Source organism: Melopsittacus undulatus, chromosome Z (genome assembly GCF_012275295.1).
Source record: "Melopsittacus undulatus isolate bMelUnd1 chromosome Z, bMelUnd1.mat.Z, whole genome shotgun sequence".
In the NCBI taxonomy this organism is placed as follows: Eukaryota; Metazoa; Chordata; class Aves; order Psittaciformes; family Psittaculidae; genus Melopsittacus; species Melopsittacus undulatus.
In genome coordinates, this window is record NC_047557.1 from 51,737,506 (window position 1) to 51,757,974 (window position 20,469).

Sequence of the window (20,469 nt, forward strand, 5' to 3'; positions counted from 1 at the left end):
GATATAAATAGGGGCTGGTGATGGAGGAACTTCAAGTTGTGTCCTGGGAGAGATGTATCCTCACTTACAGATCTTACTGCTCTTTTAATGGAATCTAGCATTGCGAAGGTGACCCAGTTCTACTACATCCGAGCAACCTCCTATTGAATAGCCTCACTAATGTGAACCAGGTATATTTTAGTTTCCTAAGGTGCCTGGCCTGAGAAAAGTCAGTCACCCTCAAAGGGTGCTTTGTGTTGCAAAACATGTGTTGCAAAAAAGGGAGTCTTCGTGCCCTGTAAGAGCCACAAGGTTCTTTATGAAGCTGGACCTTTGACGACACACTGCACAGTGAAATGAAAACTGGTCCTTTTATTAATTTAATATTTATCTATTACATGTCCTTACATAACTGATCTTTCACCCAGTGGCCATGGATGCAAAACTGTTTGCAAACTGTATTGGTGACGGTATGGAAGAGAGAGTTGGAAAGCTCAAGGACACAACTTTGCATTTCTTCAGAGTACAGATGCCATCTTCAGTGAATTAATTCACACTCCAAACTTGTATCCCTCTGAGTGCAGACAAAGCAGAGGTTTTGCAAGGGAGCAGCAGAAGGTTCTTATAGCTACTGAGCTGGAAACGCAGACAGCAGTTGGTTCTTGGTGCAAAAGCATGCATGGGAAGGGAAGACTCAACCCGGGGCACAGCAGACCATGATTGCCAAAGGCACGGAGGACCAAGCAGATAGCGGCTGCCGGGCCGCCTGGATAGGCAGAGCGCGGAGGGAGAGGGCAGCGCTGGGCAGACAGAAGGGGCAGAGGCATCGGGAGGGTAGCTGACCCTTTGCTGAGGGGTCTCTGCTGGGCCGTGCGGGGCGACAACGGGGTCCGTAGCTCCCCGAGGGAGCAGCTCAGGCCCCACAGCCCTTCCCGTGCCGGGGAGCGCCCGCCCCGCCCCGCAGCACTCACCCAATGGGTGCATGGGGTCATTTACATATTTGCATATTGGCGGGCACTTAAGGGCCGCGGCGGAGGAAGGGCTAGGGTGTGTGGGGTGGTCGTTGTTGGGGTGACGGCGTCTTGTGTGTAACGCTGTGGCGGCATCGTCTTTTAGTTGTTTGTTTCGGTTTGTTTTTTTTTTTAAGCAAAACTTAGTTTTGATTGTTTGGGGTTTTTTGTTTTTCTCTTCTTTCTTTCTCACGAAACTTTTCTGCTCTGGCGGAGCGCACAGAGAGAGGCGGCGTGATGGGGACGAAAGTGCTCCTGGCCACCGTCTGCTTCTGCCTGCGCTGGCTGCTCGCTCTCGGCTCTGCTGCCGGTGAGTCCCCGGAGCGGGAGGGGCTGGGGCTGCTCGGTGAGCCTGTTGCGCTGTGGGGAGGTGTGTGTTCAGGGGAAGTGCCACCGGCATGGCGGGAAAGGGGAGTTTGCAACCTGGATGTGCAGGGCTCTCGCAGCTTCTGGGGATGCTGCGGGACATAGTGGATCGGGACATGGTGGCCTAGGGAGATGCTGGAGGGCGATACTGAGGGGACCTACATCCTGTAGAGACTGACCCAGAGCCTGTTTCCCTGCCGAGCTGGTGCACGGGCGGTGGAAGTTCGGGATGTGTTTTTCTCCTTAGGAGCAAGCTGGCTTCCAAGAGTCCCCTTGCTGGAGGTGGATTGGCACAGAGGTAGCATCACGGCAGGGTTCCTCGGCTCCCTACAGGGCCAGGGACTTGCATGTCGCACGGGAGCCCTGCATCCCATCTTCCCACGGTTCTTGGCCTGAATTGTCTAAGGCAAGGCTGAGTTTCATCTGTGTCATGATAACGAGTTTGGCCTGTAGTTAATGTTCTAATGCAGCAGAATCATTTAGGGAATAAGTGAACAAAGGGTATACTTTCTCAAGTGTCTATACATAAACTACACCTTTGTACCTGCGTTTGTGCATAGGCATCCTCCAGGCTAGAAGAAATGAGATGTGTGAATGTTTTAACTACTACAGCTTCACTAATTCTCTTTTGGTTAATAACAAATAATTGCAGCTTTAATAAGAAAACTTCTAGTTTTAGGAGCTCATTACTCCTCAAACTTATGTTAGCAGTGCCTTCCCACAGTCTTACTTTCTTACACTAATCTCCCACACATAATGTTTATCTTTAAAAGTCTGCAGCCTTAGAAGAAAGCGTGGCTGTATCTCTTAAACCTACCGTGTGGTACTACAGTGGAATACGGAACTGCTCCTTTTTTCACTGCTGATGCCTTTGTTTTTTCCTTTGTGCTATAAGGGCACTGAAGATAAGTATTTAAAACTAAGACTATGGGATGCTAGGGCACAGCCAAAGGAATGTATTCTCTCTTTGAATCCACTCTTTTGCTGTCAGATGCAATCAGAGCAGTTTTCATCAATGAATCCAAGTTTTGTGAAGTAAAATAACTTCCCAAAGCAAACTTTCATAGCTGTAGAAGTTGATATGCCACAGGCTTAGTAATGATTATAATTCTTCTTATTAGGAACAGGTTATATGAAAACAGGTTGTGCGATCATCCAGAAGCTAGCCAAGCCTTCAGCCACACACTATTTCCTTCACACCACAGTAAAAGTGTATTTTGAAACCATGGAAAACGCATGATCCAGGCTTCCAGGAATCCCAAGTATTTAACAAACAACATAGAAAAAGATATTCTAGGTGAAGATAATATTGGTGTTTCAGGAAAAGATAAAAACATTACTAGGAATACATTCTGATCTCTATTTTTACCACTGCAAATCCAAAGTCAGGAGTTACAGCAGATTAACATTATTGTATGATGTGAGCTGCTGGCTTTTGCCATGGTTGTGTTTGGGACAGACCTAACAGGGCAGCTGTGGCATGGCCTTTCCAGAAACAATGCTCTTCTGAGAAGGCACAGAGGTGAGGCTGTCAGGCATCAAAAGTGTGCTGGTGAATAGCATGGGCACTAACACTCCTATAAGTTTACTGGAATCTCTCCTGTGCAGGAAGTACTTGCATACTATGGCTTTCTCCTGCATCCTTTCTTCCATACTACTACAAAGTCTGACAGTGATTGCCTTTTATTGTCTGGGCTAATTCCAGATATCCCAGAGGGACTGGTGGATAGCAAGAGCTCTGCTGGATTGAATTACAAGCCTCCCAGCTGCAGCAGAGTAAGGATCTACTTGGAGAGGGGTGAGCACCCAGTGTGAGACCAGGAGTTTGCCCTTGTTTTGCCAGCTGCAGGACTTGAGTTGAGAGGTCTCCACTCAGCATCTGAACTTGGGACCAGCTGCTTTTCAGAGGTGTTGCTCTTTACATCAGTGCTGCCTAGGAAGTGAAGAATGTACTCTCAGGGCTCTGTCATTAAGGAATACATAAATAAACTTGTTGTAATGTTGTAATTCTTTACAGCAAAGTTAAACAATTATCTGATTTGTGGGATAGGTTTCATGTGATTGCAGTACACAGTAGCCAGCTTTCAGTTTATAAATCAAATCATATTAGATGACAATAGTTTTTTTGATACAGCCACTTTACTTACAGCTGACCACGAGATTGCTTCAGAACTGATTTAGGAATTCAATATCACTAATTGATGGGTGTTCCCAATGCTGGTTATCATCTGAGGGAAGAGTTATTTCAGTTAACTTCAGCTGGTTATGTAAATGTTTGATGTCATGTACAGATGATTGCTGCTGTGCTTGTGTGTGTGCATGTCTGTGTAGGCTTGACTTTACAGTCTGGCAGTATAATATCTGATGATATTTGCAACTAGCTAATAGTATTTCCATTTCTGTGTGCATAACACTAGGAAATCCTTGTTTATCAAAGATTCCATTTTTAAAACCATAGTTCAGGTGCACTGATTCTGGCAAGTGTATTGTTATCGTATTTGGTATCCTGTATCTGATCCAGACAGTTTAACTTATGATTAGTATTCCAGATGCTGTTACTTCCTCAAAGCTCCAATTCTTCACCCAGCTGACCAGTGATAAACAGTTTTCTTCATCAAAATCAGCTGTGAGGTCATCTTTTGAGCTTCCTGTAAATGAAGCTTGAAGCTGAATTCTCTTGATTAGTGTATATACTAGATTAGTACTGTGTCAGAATGCTTAAAGTTAGTGCAATGCCTCCAGAATTGATAGGAGTCCCTGACTGAATGGAGTTTCACAAATTGCAACTCCAAAGCGTCACAAAGTTAGAATAGGAAAATGAAACTACTGCCCCTTCCCAGTTTCTAGGGTTTTTGTACTTTCTTCCAATTCTACAACATTCTTTATAACTTGATGTACAGGACAACTTTTTTAAAGTATTAAAATGTAAGTGTAAGAAAAGCATCAGAAAGTCTGCAGAGCATGGAAATAATGGACTTTAGCAATGCAGTCTGTACGCTGTTAGAAAAGCCAGCTCAGGTCTGAAATTGGTGGTTTGATTCTTCTGCTTCCTTTTACTGTTCCTTAAATAATACCTTTTGTAGGTCACCTTGTTAATGGTAAGCACTTAGTACTGGCTAGAAAACTGTATTTTGTAGCAGTGCCTTGTATTTGCACTGTGCGCCTGGATGCTTTTGCAACACAGCACTTGCCTTCATACCTCTGCTGAGCTAAGCTGAGGAAAATATGATTTTTAGCAAAAGCATGGATTTGTTTGTCTATATGTTCTTTGCCTCCAGGTTGGCTTCTATTCAAGGCCTTGTTTAGAAATGGGCTTGCGTTCTTGTCAGCAGAAACTACTTCAGTGTTTTAGTATGGATGCACATACATTTCTTCATGTCCAATTTCTATAGCTTCTTTATGTAAAGCCTGATGCGAGTTCAGGTAAATTTCTGTCCATCTTTCAGAAACATGCAGAAGACATCCAATTTCTGGGTTTTCCCTGGTTTGTTTGATTTGGCTTAAAGCCAAGCTTGAATCTTAAAGCTATAACTAATGAGTGGTGAGTGTGTATATTGACTGTCTCTGCATTTCTTTGGCTTTGTGTAGGGCTGTAAGAATGAGACCCAACTGTCAGTTAGGATATGATTCAAGGAGACTTATCACTTTAAATCTACAAGGAAGAGGTCTGTAACAAAAGCAATGTATGACAAAGTTTGGTCCTGAATCATATTTTTTAAATAGACTGAGATACTTGAAGGTACAAAAGTAGAAGTGGGAAATGTTAGCTTTCTGAAGTGATATGCTTTGTAGCTTCTCTGCTGCAGTTTTAAAGCACGGTACATACCCATTCTATGATTCTGTCAGTATGTGTGGTATGTACGTACTAATTTGTAGCTCTGCTTCTAAAACTTAATTTGCAAAAAGTGGGAGGTGAAGTGGTACTGAGGTATGTGTATGGCACAACATGAGGTATAGACAAGTTATATTATGCTTTTAACTATACAGAACTTTCAAAGCCAAACTTGGGCAAATTTTGAGGCTAGCTTCCTAATAAGCACATCATTAAGAAGTCTGTAACAAACTCCACCATACATGCTTCCCTCTTCCAGAGGGTGTTTTGCTGCTTGGAACTGAGCATACGCAGATATTGGACAGCATGACATGGTTTGTGAGCATAAGAGATGCTAACAATAATGTCTTATGACTTTCTAATTCCTCATATAACAGCGAAAGGAGCAGAGTGGCTTTCTGCTGTTTCCCTGACTTATGGGCTGCTGTTATACATCTGCTACTTTCCTGATGGTGACTGCATCTCGGTGCTCTTACGTCCTTAAATTTCATCCAAAGATTTTTAGGTGGAAGCACACAAATATTTGTGAAGCACTTTGTGCATCTTCAGTGGTAGGTGCCAGTGTACTGCCATCTCTGTAAGTCTGCTGAACTTGTTTAAGTACACCTCTAAGTATGATACACTTAGAATTCTTAGTTTACTACAAGCTTATTTCCAGAAAACATGCAGTCTGAACGTCTATGCAAATTCCAGAATGCCTTTGTAATTGAAAACACAATACAAGTCGGGATCTCAATTTAACTTAGACTTTGAATGATTAAGAGATAAGCTTAATTCAGAAGGGAAATGATATCTAAGTATGAGAGGAAGCACTATTAACTAGTGAGCAGGTGGACTATTCTTGTTAGCCTTCCTGTGCTAGACAGGAATAATTGAAAGTCCTTGCATTGTATGCCTTACAGTTGAAAGCTGTTCTTGGACCTTCCAAGGTTTTATGATTCACTGCTGAGTGAAAAGTTACAGTTGATATTTAACCAACCAGCTTTTGGAACTTTTTTTCTTACTAAAAAGTGCAAGTCTGAAGACTTGTTTCAGAAAAGGGTTTTGTACTCTCTCATTGAGGAAAATGAAGTTTTGAATGTGCAAAAAGTTAAGGAAAGAGCAACTTCTGAGGAAGATAGCATTTGATTAGTTTGGTAGACTTCTGTTTTCAGTTGGTGAAGTCTTACATGCCTCATAATGTGAATGTTTCTGCTGGTTTGGAGAAAAGTGTTTTTCATAAACTTCATCCCTTCCTTAAAGGAAAGGGGCCAGGATACAGGAAGGGGGGCCCTCAGTGTAATTATTCTGGATTAGCTAGCCATCCTCACACAGTCAAGGTCAGAACCTAAAGCTGAGCACTGCCTCTGTTCGGTGAACAGTTCTCATTACTTCCCTGTGCATGCTTTGCTTTTGGCAGGTGAGAAGTCCTGATGAGCGCAGGCAGTGTTAAGCTGTTGATTGCGGATGGCAGCTGTCTCTTCTGATGCTTGTTGCCAGCCTGTGTGCTGGTTTTACACCTCCTGCCACAGGTTAGATCCTGATTTCTGTGGCCCTCCAAGCACAGCAAGAACCTCCCAGAATTTATGCAGATACCTGAGGCCTGAGTGAGGCTGGGTTAAGTCAGTGTCCGCATGAATATGGTAGCTTGAATGAGAAGACCAGAAAAACAAAGTTTTAGGGAAAAAAATCAATAGTTCATTTTTTATCACCTCTAAGTGATACAGCACAATTTAATAGAGAAATACAAATCTATCAGTTATGTTAGACAACCTCTTTTTCAATGGGAAGAAGAAGGGGAGTAGAAATCTGGGTTGTGTGCTCAGCATGAGGTCCTCACTGTGCCCCTTTGCATTTCATATGGTGGCTTGGAGCTATTCATTAATGTGTTTAAGAGTCTGTGAAACCTTGGAGGTTGTGATACCAGGAAACACAACACTGAGCAGCACAGAGTTGGCCTGTGTTCAGCTGCAATTGGAAAATATGCAATTGACATTTGCTAAATGCAAGCTGCCAAAGTAAAGCCTAGTTTTCAAAACCCATTGGAGTTTTAAGTCCACAATTAATTATAAAGTCTACTGGATATAAAGGTACTTAAATGTTGAATTAAATGTAAAGAGAGAAGGCATTTAAATTTCTACCCAGACGAGGAAGTAGAGAGCATGAAGCCTAAAGTCACTTCTCTGCCTTGACTGGAATAAGAGGAAAACTTACCTTTAGAAGCTGGAGGGAGTTCTCTAAGAAATGACACTTTTAAGCCATCTCATGCTTTATTACTGCCAACCAGTACATAAACTTCACACACATGGACACCCCCCCCCCCCCCCCCCCCCCCCCGATTCAAAATTGAGGCAGAGGAAGATTTTTTTCCTGCAGTGCTGCTTATCACATGAGCAGAAAAAAAAATGCTGCCTTCAAAATAAAAGCTTTTGCTTTGCTATTTCAGTTTCCTTAATGGGTGTCTGACCTCACCTGCTGTTTTTCTGTTGGTAAGAAGTTAAAACTAGCATTTTGTAAAACAGTGGTGACTTTGCAGCTTATTTTTAATGCACTGCAGCTATGGGGTGCTATAAAGAGGCAGTGATTATTGATGAAGTGATGTGGGAGACGCACTACAAAAATATGTAATAGTATGGTAGGAACTTGCCACTTTCCTGCATATAATGTCTATGACTGTTCTCTGCAGTTTTCTGCACCACTGTAGTAATTAAGGGATTTCCTGTTAATAATGTAATGAGGGGAATTCTGACTAGTAAAAAGAATTGATACCCCTTTGACAGCTGTCCAGATTCCTGCTGTTTTAGCAGGACGTTGGAGGAGAAACGATTTCCTCTTTGATTTTTTCCCTTTGATTTCCTCTTTATGTGGCTGCTGTGGTGCAAAAAGAATGCTGTAGAAAATAAAGAACATGTGTCCTGTTTCTTGAACTGCTCCTGACATCTCCAGCATTGTACCTGTGACTTCTGAACCATTTGTCCTAATACTTCTAAAACGCTGCTTTGTTTCCTGTACTCTTGCATAACAGAAGCTGAGAACAATTTTGTGGGAATTGAGAGCAAGTTTTCCTTACGGACGCCTACAGAGCCCAGTGAGGATGTCTGCTACCTGATTCCTGGGCAAGTCAACAGCCTGGCACAGTGCAACTTCAACCATACCAGTAAAACCTTTGTGGTGATCCATGGGTGGACGGTAAGAAGAAAGAGGAGGAACCTCCCTTTTAACAACACTTCTGATAAACTGTACTAGACATGTCAGCTGAGGAGCCTATGCATTAAAGAAAATGTTGAGATTTCTCTTTTTTTTTTAATTAAAAAAATGCCAACAGGTGACAGGAATGTATGAAAGTTGGGTCCCAAAGCTGGTGGATGCCCTGTACAAGAGAGAACCTGATTCAAACGTCATTGTGGTGGACTGGCTAGTCCGAGCTCAGCAGCACTACCCAGTGTCAGCTGCATACACTAAGCTGGTGGGAAAGGATGTTGCTACGTTTATTGACTGGATGGAGGTAGGATACATAGTCATGTATCTTGTATATAATGTCCTAGAAGGCAAAATGGCAATGGTGCAGCTGTGTTAATCATGTTGTGTTGGGTAGATGGAGTTAAGTTGTGGTAGACTGTTTTTGCTGGTGTGGTAAAATCCCAGCTTTAATGTTTATTTATTACACAAGGCATGCATTCCAGAAATTCACCTTGTGCTCATCTGGAGCTTTGTGAGTACAATATTTCAGAAGGCTCTGTGAGAGGTAGCTGTGAAAGATAAGTGTCTGTATATTTTGCAGTAGCTGGCCTTGGGAAACAGAAGTCTGCCCTGCCTTTGGGGATAATAGGAGATCCAGGAGGTGAAATAGGAGTGGATGGCTGAAAACCTTTAATAAAACACATAGCCCTGTGTTCTGTCCTTCATTCTGCATTCCTCTCTGGTTAGAATTTTGCCTTAAGTTAATTATTTTTGTGCCATCCTAGGTCACTCAAGCTACTTTAATTGTATTTCTCTTATTCATGGTTCAAAGAGAAATCCGAGTGTTTACAAAACATTTTCCTCTGTGTCTTCTGGTGTTTTTCCCATTTGACTTCAGACTTTAAACAAATCACTGTCTTCTGCAGGAGCAATTCGATTATCCTCTCAACAATGTCCACTTGCTGGGGTACAGTCTAGGTGCTCATGCTGCTGGGATTGCTGGGAGCCTGACCAAGAAGAAGGTGAACAGAATTACTGGTAAGAAAACCTGTGGTTGTAGAGTCCTGTCTCTTCTGTGCTGAAATGCTACGTTCTTCTGTAAAATCAACAGAGTAACTGATGCTTGTTGGCAATAGTTAGGGGATGTGTTCCTACTTTATTGAATTGTCAGGGATGACATTTTTGTAGTGGAAATGGAAAAGGTTCAGAAAAGAATAAGAAAGGTAGTGGGTGAGAAGCCTTGATCTGCTTCTGCACAAGAAATGAGTGAGTAGGCAGATATTTATTGGCCAGGAAAAGAGTTTAGGTGTGGAGGATGTGATCAAGTCTGGCCAGATCAATAACATGGAGAAGGTCACAGTATCTCTTGCAGCACAAGAACTTCAGCTGTTTGTCTTCATCTACGTGGTCATCCCTTGCAGCTGGTAGGAGCTGTTTGTAAAGAACATAAGGTAGATCCTCCTGTAGTGGGTGTAGCACCTGCAGAGCTTTTACCCATGGAATGCTGCAGATGTGCAACATTTATACAGGCTCAAAGGGAGACTGAACAGACAATCAGAAGAAATTAACTGTGATTTAATAAAAAAAAATTAATCGTAGGAGGCTCAAGAAATATTCTAGGCCGAAAGTAATACTGGGAGAGCTTTGGGAAAGAGAAGAAAGTATACAAATGCTTGTCCTATTCCTATGCATGCTTGGGTGTCCGCTTAGGTGATTTTTTTTAGAGGCTGAGAAGTGTTGCTAGACAACACAGCGTGCATGGCTACTCTAGGCTTGGTTTACAGCCCAGCACCTGCAGAGCTGAGCCCCTAGCAGTGATCCCTGTGACAGAGGAAATGCCAGCATTAGCAAATGAGGCTAAGAAAATGACTCATCTGTAATGTCGTAGCTGCTGAGAGAGGTTGGGAGCACTGTTCAGATGGGAGCCTAGCTGCCTTCCTCATGGCAGCCGCTGTCCTTTCCCATGAGCCTGGCTGTGATCCCAGATCCACAAGAATACATGAGGTGGGCTAGACAGCAGTTGCATCAAGAAAGGCTGACTCCTGAGAGATGGCAGATTAAAATCAGAAGGCCAAAGCAAGAGTCCCTTTACCTTTCTTTCTCTTGGCTGCATCTTTGTTGCTTTTGCTGAGGCTGCCAAAACACTGAAATACCAGTAGTCATGCATTATGCACCCACGGTTGACCTTAGTGCCCAGGATGAGCCATTCCTAGGAAAGCAGCATCATCTTTGAGCACAGGAAGCAATGGGATGCGGTTCCTGATGTCCTCACAGCAGAGGGGGAAGAAGGTCAGAATGAGAAAGGCGAAGCAGGAGTCGGCAGCCTAGCTGCCTATCCCCAGCTGAAAGCTGCGGGACAGACATGTGCATTCAGCAGTGCCTTCAGCCATCTCTCAGTAGTTGTCTGGTTTGGAGAGATAGTACTTGTTCACTGGCAGAATAGTTCTGGGTGTTTTTGATGTCAGTGTTGCTGCAGCTTGACAGTTTACCATAATAATCTTCTTCCCCTTAGGCATGTAGGCAGGCAAGCTCTTGTTTATGTTTCCCACTTGTTCTCCTACCAGGAGGTTAGCAGCAAGACATTTTCCACGCTTCAGATAGAAATTTTACAATTCTTGACAATAGGAAGACATCGAGAGAGTATTTCCTAGCTTGTTACTTACATCCATTGGAAATGCTACAGCTGTGAGGAAGTTACCTGGGCTTCCTTACATATGTTTACTTATACCTTATTTTTTTAAACAGTGACAGCATTTCAAGGTATTTTATTTGATCCTGCTATATAAATGAATGGTACTAAGAAAATCGCACAGTAATGTCTAAAGTTGGCACCAACACCATATGTGATAATCCAGCCCAATGCGGTAGCTGAGTTTAGCATTTGCTATCATTGTCAGTGTCTTTGGCAGACAATCTCAGCTTTTCTTTGTTGTTTGCCTCAAAGGGCTAGATCCAGCTGGTCCTACGTTTGAGTATGCTGATGCTGTCACCCGCCTCTCCCCGGATGATGCTGACTTTGTGGATGTCCTACACACCTACACTCGAGGCTCTCCAGACCGCAGCATTGGAATCCAGAAGCCTGTTGGACACATTGATATTTATCCTAATGGTGGAGGTTTCCAGCCAGGTTGCAACTTCGGAGAAGCACTCCGTTTGATTGCTGAGAAAGGATTGGCAGGTGAGGCTGTTCTGGAACAAAGAGCACAACATCCAAAGGGAGATCCTATGTAGCCTGTAGTTTCTGATAAGCAAAGATCTTTGAGAGGCACAGAAACTTGTTCTTTTAAGTGGTTTTAAAAGTCACCTTATAAAGCCCAACTTTGGCATAGTGTATTGTGCCTGCCGACAGTGGTACTAAAGGGTCTATATCGTTATATGCATATGTGCATATGTATTACACATTTTTCTCCTTTCAAGATATGGATCAGCTGGTGAAATGCTCCCATGAACGATCCATACACCTCTTCATTGACTCCCTTCTCTATGAAGAAAAGCCTAGCTTGGCCTATCGCTGCAACACAAAGGAGGCTTTTGAGAAGGGTCTGTGCCTGAGCTGCCGGAAGAACCGCTGCAACAATTTGGGTTACAAGGTCAACAGAGTGAGAACAAAGAGAAATACCAAAATGTACTTGAAGACCCGTGCTCAGATGCCCTATAAAGGTAAGTCCTACTTGCTTATTATTGAGCAAGACCAGTACCTTTGCCCTGCTGTGTGTCTGGGTGAGTGTGTGCTGTGGGTGACTATTGCTGCTTTGGTGCCTGTAGTGAGAAGAGGTGGAATTTACCTGCAGCTTGGCATTAAGTACAAGCTAAAGTGCAGCCTCAGGAGAACAGTGCCATCTTACCTAAGGTATGGAGGTGGGGGGTTGAATGCATTACAGACAGTATTTTGTAACAAATAGCAAAATTAAGATCCTCTGTGGCCAGATCACTTGGAACAACTGAGTAGTTGTCCAGGGTTGGTTTTTTTCTTTTTCAGTATTTTTTCATGTAAATGATTTTTTTTCCTACTGCTGGGAAATTAATCAGCAGAGCTCAGCATGATGAGCAGCTTCTTTAGAGATGTGTAACTATCAGGCCTTCATAGTGCCTTTGCAAGAGGACTGGCAACAGCCCTTGTTAAAATACTACAGCATTTCTTGATTCCTGTTATCACAGCGGTCTGAGAAGGACACAGCAAGAAAAAGCTGGAAGGCTTTCTGCTAGGAAAATAGCTTCTGAGTTGGGTTTTCGTACTTCCTGGTATTTTTTTGTTTCCCCTCCCTAGCTTTGTGCCACATGGTATGCTCACTGTGTGCATTCCGTGACGGACCAGCAACCAGAGGACACATTCCTGCAGTGTTAGAACAGCTGCAAGACCAGTGTTTTGTTGGCATTTGGTGTTTAATCTGCAGCGTCAGTGGGATGATTTTTTTTTTTTTACTGAGGCTCCTGTACGAGAAAAGCACAGCTCTCTTGTTTTCAAGTCAGAGATGGCAAGTCTCGCACATTCATTAGAGCTTTGAAGGAGATACTGCAGACTCTGGGTTACTATAGTGGCAGAAAACTTAAATGCAAACTTTAGTTGCAAGAACTGAAAATGTTCTTTACCTTCTCACAACAATAGTTCCCTGGATGCCTGCAGGGAACAAAACTCCTCAGTTTGGTGATGTTGGCATATTGCAGCCTAGGATTTGCATGGGGGTTTTTTGGTGATTATGTCACCAGTAACCTCTTTGGAGGTTGCATTCTTTCTTAATGGCCTCTTGTGTTCTTCCAGTCTTTCATTACCAGGTCAAGATCCATTTCTTTGGAAAGACTAATATGACCAAGACAAACCAGCCATTCCTGATCTCTCTCTATGGCACTCTAGATGAGAGTGAGAACATTGCTGTCACACTGTGAGTAACTATAGAAACAACTCCAATGTATTATTGAGTCTATTTAAATCTGCTAAAGCCTCAGCTGAAAAAATCATTCTAGCTCCAGCTACAGATATCTTTCAGGGTCCCAGAAAATGCCCTTGTCCTTGATCAAGGGAATACAGTCAATGCTGAAGATAGTGTGCTAAGCTCTGTGGGAGCTGTTGGTAAGAGATCTGAAATAAGGAAATGTAAAGCCTGGCCTGTGGCTAAGCCTAATAATTTTTCTGGTGTGGCAGATTTCTTATTGTCTTTGTTTTTTGGTGTCTTTATGCCATGTTCCAGCTGTGTTAAAGCTCATAAAAAGCAGACTGCAACCTGAAGTTAATTTTCTGATGGGCCTGAAGACCTCAGTGTAGAAGCTGAGAGACACATTGGATTTGCTTCCATAACTGCAAATAAGCAGAAGTCTGTGCTTATAACCCTGCACATGGGCTGGCAGTGAATGGGGCTGGAAGGCACTGAAGTCTTGTTCTGTAATCTGTGGAACCTAAACTGTTCCTGGCTGGTGCTTCTCTGGCCTCTCTGAGAGCCACCAGCAATGGAAAAGTCACCCTTTGCCTGGCAATCTGTCCCAGGACTTAACCAGCCTTGCTGCAGAATGCTTTTCCTACAAAGCTACAACATTTTAGTGTTTTTTTTTTCCTTATTCTATCCATCAGAACTATGGAGAAGATTGTTCTCTTGCCTGAAATGAAGTCATGGTTCTGTTTTTTCTTAATATTCTTCGTCTAACACTTCTTTTTTTGTGTGGTTTTGTGTGTGTGTGTTTTCTTTGTTCTGTTTTTCATTATTCCTCCCCCTACAGGCCTGAAGTCTCCTCAAACAAGACATCTTCCTTCCTGATTTACACAGAAGTGGACATTGGTGACCTGCTTATGCTGCAGCTGCAGTGGGAGAAAGATACCTTCTTCAGCTGGTCAAACTGGTGGTCCTCTTTTACATTTGACATCCAAAGAGTCAGAGTGAAGTCAGGAGAAACTCAGAAAAAGTAACTTATTTTGATTGTTATAAGCTATTATATTAGTTTTAATTGACAGTGTTTCCCGATTCCTTGTGTTTCACAGGAAATGCTGTCAATTAGGTAATCAGTTATAATATATGCAGGAGAGATCTCGGTGAGCCATCATCTCTGATTGTATTTGCAGTTCTCCTTTCTCTTGCTGGATGCTTACATAGGTTTACTTGTGAGGAGTGTGCTTAGAAGGAGATTTCTAGAAACCCTTCAAAAAGTACATTTGCACAGGAAACCTTTGCTTAAAGATGGATTTCCTTAGAAGTTGAATATCTGAAATGTGGGTGAGGACATGAAAGACATGACTGTTGCAGGACACCACTAATTTGTGAATGCTAAAACAGAAAAGTCTGAATGAACTACTTTAACTTGAATTTTTTACATACTCATATTCACTAGATATGAGATCTGTTAGCAGAAAATGGACACAGAACAGAGTATGCATGTCTTGTGTACAGTACTGTGAATAATGTGCTCCTCCTTTGAATAAATAAGGCAGTCACTTGATCAAAGAAGAGTTATCAGAGTTGAACAAATATAGGGATAGGGAAAGTACTGATAAATAGAAAAGCAGCTGCTCAGGTTTGCTGGAATTGGCAACCTACTCAGTTTGCAAACATTTGAGGGAGTGAGGCCTTCTTCCAAGATAATTCACCTGACAAAAAGTCACACAGGGACTGGTGTAAATAATGATCCAAGAGACCTTGAGATATAGAGCTTGTGGTTTCTGAACTATACGAGGATTTTATGAAAGGACAGTGAAAGTTATAGCTACAGGTTGAGGTCCATGTGTAATGCATTTGCTAGCTTTTTCTTGCAGTATTTCTTTTGCCATAGAATTCTCTTTTAAAGAGAATTGCTCACAGACTTGTAAAATATAAATACAAAAATGTCCCACATAAAGACAGTTTCCAAGTACCAGTCTTGTTCCTATGGTTAAAAAGAGGTACTTGGCTCAGCCATGTGATTGTCCCATATTTTTTCCACAGGGTGGTGTTTTGTTCTCGAGATGGCACCTCACAACTTGGTATGGGAGGACAGGCAGCAATATTTGTGAAATGCTTGGAGCAGCCCGTCAAACGGAAGAGAGGAGGGTATGTGTGATGACTACTAGCTTTGGGCTGGGGGAAGCTTGGGTGATAGCTCAAGCTTCACTCAAGCTATCTTGAGTGGATAGCTTGAGTGGAGGATCTAATGACTTCCTCATTTAGTTGAATTGTGCACTAGTTTTCTGAAGGCTTCAGAAGCATCACAACTCGGACTAATCTGAGGTTTGCTTATGGTATCTTTAGCAGTTTAGAGTCCTCTAATTTGGTTTGCTGCTAACCATCTCCTGATGTGGCTTCTACCATGTCTGAAAAGCAAGTACAAGTTACTAACTCTCACATTCACATGGTGGCCAAGTATAAAATGTTAGAGAGGGTGTACAGACAAGGCAAAAATACAGAGAGGAAAGTATGCCTCTATCTAAAGATGCCACACACTTACCCGTGATTGAAGAATGCCCAAACATCCATAGTGAGTCAGTCCAGAATCCCTCCCTCTTCACTGGCCAGCAGTAGACGTGGAGGCTGGCACAGAAACTGAGCAGCCATGCACAGGTGCTCTTCTGGCACACTGCTTTCTGCTGGCTACTGTCAGATCAGTGACTTCCTGAGATTTGCATCTGTGATTTGGATCAGAGATGGGGCCTGCACTTAATAGACCTTGGTGCACTTAAATTTTTTTGATCAGTAATTTTTCTGACCCAGAGTAAACTTTGAAGTGTGGGGCCAACTTTTTTTTGGACTTTATCCACTGAAGTTTAAGCTGGAGGATTGGTTATATTTATTTTAGTGCAACTGCTGTGTGTGAAAGGTCTCATGGGGGCACTTCTACACTATGATCTGTTTCTGCATAAAAAGGTACTGACCTTCACTTCAGGGCAATGACCTGGAAGGCCTTGAGAGCAATGTGTGTCTGATGTGTAGAATAAAGCAGTAGCCAGGAAAAGCTCAATTGTATAATTTATTATCCTGTTAATTAGGCTCTTCTTTTTAATTTAAAATCTCAAAAATAAGACAAAAAGGAGCAAGTATTTTACATGTTCCTCTTCACCTTCTTCTTCTTTTTTTTTTTTTTCCCCTACAGTGCCAAGCAGGCATCTAAAGAAAATTCTTCTCATGAATCTGCTTAAGTGACAAGAATGAAGATTTTCCACGCTGGGGAGGAGGAGAGTCTGTTCATCCTTGTGGACTGGATGTTCAGAACCAAATATATAGAAATATTTATCCGCTGCTGGCTTTTTGCCTGCTATTCCTAGCTATCTTAGGAGATTTCTTGTAAGGAAGTCTCAGCATACAAAGTTACTAACCATAAAGATACATTATCCAAATAGTTAAAATGAAATCTGCAAAGCAACTTGCCAAAGGCTTTAGTTTAGGGAAGGAATAATTTTGCTTAATCATGGTGCCTTGTGACAAGGTTTCTTGACATCATATCCTCTATAGCAGTTTTCTAGTATTTATTGGAAAGAAGCAAAGCTCTGTATCTGGCTTTTCTTTCTTTTCAGGCGTCTTCTGAAACTGGACATTTATTTTTTTCCTGGCTTGGCCAACTGAGTTTTCAGACAGTTCAGTGGCTGCAGTTCATTGTCTTCAAGTGTGTGTTTAGCAAATGAGTAGGTTTTTCATGTGAAAAAAACACCTTTATGTGTGTTACTAAAAGGAGTCAGGAACTGACTTAATATGGGGATGAATTTTCTAGTCTGTAGCTATGAATGCGTTTTACTGGGGTAGATGACAGTGCTCCTTAGCAATAGGTATGGTTTAAGCTATATACTTCTGTGCAGCTTACCCTGAAATAAATAGCAGCTGTAGGGGAAGAGAGCAATACCAGTGTCCTGTGCAGATATTCAACTTCTCATCTGTTCTTTCATTACTCAAAAAAAGAAAACATCTAGCCTCCAATACTGTATGAATACAGAACTGCAAAGGAATTGAGCTACCAGAAACTGCAGGAAACCCTTCACCACCACCACCACTTGCTAGCATCTTGTATGCCTAAACTGTTGGTTTCTCTGCTCTTTGACTGCAAATGTCAGTCACGCAGCTGAGTGGCTGCTCTATGCAGGTCAAATGAATCCAGTTGACAGGTGACAAGCATGTTCATGCTTCCCTGTACTGGAGTCGTGACTGCCATTGACCCACCTTGCTTTGTTACTTGGCTGTGACACAGCACTAAATCCTAGGAGCTGTTTGGTTTTCTGACGTGAGGTGAAATTCATCAAGGAGCAGGAGCTGTGACAGTTAAGAAGAGCCTGATGGTGTGATGCACAAGAATGAAAAACACTTGAATTAGACATGCTGCAAGTTGCCAAAAATAGATATATGGAAGGCATTCTGCTTCCCCCTTTTTAAGTAACATAACTTTTCTAGTGCTCTGAGAGGTTCAGTAGCCGTCTTTTAGCTTTCTGGAAGATAAACAGAGTACTGGGGAGGCAGAAGGGTTTGAAGGTAGACGCTTGTAGAAGAGTAATATGAGCTACTGATGCTGGTTTTTGTAGTCTGTTCCTGCATATGCAAGACACTGAAGGTGGCAATTTCTCCAATATCATCTCATCTTGAAAGCAAAACAAACATGTATGCATTTAGGTTTTTTTTTTTTTTAAACTCCAGCTGTGGCTGCTAATACATTTGGGGATAAAAGTCTTAAGCAGTGCAATATGTTGGAATATTAATAACTTTGAAATTGCCCACATTGGATTTTCTAACCCTTAAACTACAGCAGGGATGTGACGAGTCAGTAAGAGTGAGGTTGAGTATTAGCCACTGCGTTTGAGACCTCTAAAAATAAATATGATGATTTATTCCCTATAGAACTTCACATTTTGTTGCAATTTTCTCTAAAGGGTTAAGTTTTACAGAAATAAAGTGCCTGAACTGGTGTGCTCTTAAACAAACAAAAGCCAGCAAAAACACATACAGAACTTCGATACAAAACAGTGAAGGTTCTTGTGCATAAGGACACATGAGTTAGCTTTGGATGTTATTTATTAGCTGTAAATAAGATATTTATGTGTGTAAAGGTAGTTTGTATATATTGCTAAAGTTGCTGACAAGTCTCTACATTATTACAGTTGTGTGGTATTAACTGTATATAGCTTTCAGAGATTTTTATCAACAAACCACTTAACGCTGCATGATTTCCTATGTGGTTGATACACTTTAGAAAAAAAAATCACAAAGAAAAAAGAAAGCTCCTCAGTTTTGTATGGAATGGAAACCTATGGATTTAATAAAATTCTGAAACTCATGCCAAAGTTGAATCTGCTCATCTGCTCTCTATCTTTCATGTGAATGAAGGGGGCAGCCTTTTATTTAGATTCTAGGGTGAAAAGATGAGGAAAGGTGTTTTTTTTGTTTGTTGGTTTTTGTTTGGTTTTTTGTTGTTTTTTTTTTTTTTTAGAAAAAAGGGCATTTTTTCCATTTATTTTTGGGAAATGTGGAAGTTCTGTATCAAGGAATCACTGTGTGCCTGCAAGTATCACTGTCACTGAAGCAATAGCTGGTCAGCTGCAGTTTGTGGTTTCCATGTTTTGTGCCCTTTTTAGAACAGCCTGTACTTGTAAAGGTTCATTTCCTCCTTTTTTGGCAAATGTCAGAACTAAGGTTCTGCTCCTTGCTGTAGCAAAACACCGATGGTTTGACTCTGTGGGTACAGGAGGCAAACGCTGATCCCCTGCTCCCACTTAAGGCAGTAATAATGGGAAAAACCACTTTGACACACAGCTGGGCACAGGAGTGGCTGTCACAACAGTTTGCTCTGTGTGATGCACAGCAAGGCTCTACAAAGGCTCTTGGAAAAGGAGTGCTAGAATCAAGGAGAGTTATAGTGACATACACATGGGGGACAGTATTAGGAGACTGCTTCCAACACTTGGTCAAAAGGACTGATCTTTGTCAGGAGCAAGGCTTCACTCCTTGTGAAAGCATAAGGAAAACAGGTGAGCACAAAGACAAAGGATGAATGGAGGAAAGCAGAGGGATGAGGGAATAAAAAAGGTAAGGAGTACCCTGGGCCAATGAATGGGAGGGGGAAATCCAGGAGAGGAACCCAATCTGCAGAATGGGAATGCATGGAAATGCTGACTGCAGGTGTTCTAAGGACACTGCTGCCTTCCCTGTGTCAGTAGCTGGTTTGAGAGACTGGAAGGACTCCTACAGTTGTACAAGACAAGGCCTGTGACCATATTTCCTAAAAGCATCATGATATTACTAGTCTTTTAAAGCCATAGCATCTTCACTGCATCAAACACATTTTTAGGTAAAGCAGAGATAGTTTTTGGAGCAAGGACAAGAACCCAGGTCTCCAACAGGAGCCTTCAGAGCCACTCCTGGCTCAATTACTTTTCCGTCTTGCCCTGCAATGCCCAGCCACATCAGGAAATGTGTCCCTGCTCTCCCTGTCAGCTGTCTCTGAGACGACTACAGGGGAGATACACTGTCCTGTGGCCAACTAATGTCTTGAACAAGCAGGAAGGGCCGTGCTTGGCTGGAAAGAAAGGGTGAAAAAAAAAGACCTCAGCCAATGTACCTGCAAGGCAAGGTAGTACTGACTTGAGTACCTAGATTTTATTCTTACATATTTCATTCTGAGAAATTTTTGGAACTAGCAGTGAATGTGCTGGCTGAAGATGTCTCCATACTCAATTAGTAGTTCAGTAGTTAGCTGACTTGATTCCCCTGTTGAGGCACAATATTTTTCATATGTGCCTGAAATGTGCCACCTGGTTTCACATCAGGGGGCACATGCTTTAAATATTAGCTTATCATCTGAAGTCCAAGATAAGTTCCTGTGCAAAAGCTGGGAAAATAGTTGATTCAACTCTGAAAACTACTCTTGCCATGCCTGTGGTGTGGGTGGTTGATTTCCATGAGCCTTGAAATCATGAAGGCCTGTATAAATACCACATCTGTGTACCAATCATTTTTTTGCTTCACAAACTGTGATGACTAGCTATAGAAACTGCTTTTCTCCTTTCAGATACAGTTGTGTGATTGCTTTATTTTTCATGTGTTGTGAGCAAAATGTCACAAGTTTGCTGCTTTGGATGAGCAAGACATTGCAAATGTTTCTAAAGCTGGTCAAAAGCAGCTTTTACAAACAAATTTTCAGTAAAAGGGAGAATTTAAAGGACCTGTAGTATTTTCCTTTTTGTTTACAGCT

General features: G+C 42.1%; 1 protein-coding gene across 2 annotated transcripts; it reads left to right on the forward strand.

Moving 5' to 3' along the window:
* Window positions 1-1,002: 1,002 nt before the first annotated feature.
* On the forward strand, window positions 1,003-18,562 carry LPL (lipoprotein lipase). 2 transcript variants are annotated; one of them, XM_031054213.2, is made up of 11 exons: window positions 1,003-1,299; window positions 3,061-3,153; window positions 8,192-8,355; window positions 8,492-8,671; window positions 9,273-9,384; window positions 11,291-11,524; window positions 11,764-12,006; window positions 13,106-13,226; window positions 14,056-14,238; window positions 15,252-15,356; window positions 16,393-18,562. In XM_031054213.2, exons 1-11 carry the CDS (start codon window positions 1,227-1,229, stop codon window positions 16,436-16,438), a joined length of 1,554 nt encoding a protein of 517 aa, XP_030910073.1. In that variant the 5' UTR covers window positions 1,003-1,226; the 3' UTR covers window positions 16,439-18,562. The 2 variants fall into 2 exon arrangements, with proteins under 2 accessions (XP_030910073.1, XP_030910074.1); XM_031054214.2 differs by lacking the exon at window positions 3,061-3,153.
* The last annotated feature ends 1,907 nt before the right edge of the window (window positions 18,563-20,469 follow it).

Excerpts from the sequence above, each read along its gene's own strand:
- LPL (XM_031054213.2), top strand. The coding sequence starts at position 1,227 with ATGGGGACGAAAGTGCTCCTGGCCACCGTCTGCTTCTGCCTGCGCTGG. Across the intron at positions 9,385-11,290 it reads GAAGGTGAACAGAATTACTG|GGCTAGATCCAGCTGGTCCT; the intron begins GTAAGAAAACCT and ends TTTGCCTCAAAG. Across the intron at positions 13,227-14,055 it reads GAGAACATTGCTGTCACACT|GCCTGAAGTCTCCTCAAACA; the intron begins GTGAGTAACTAT and ends CTCCCCCTACAG.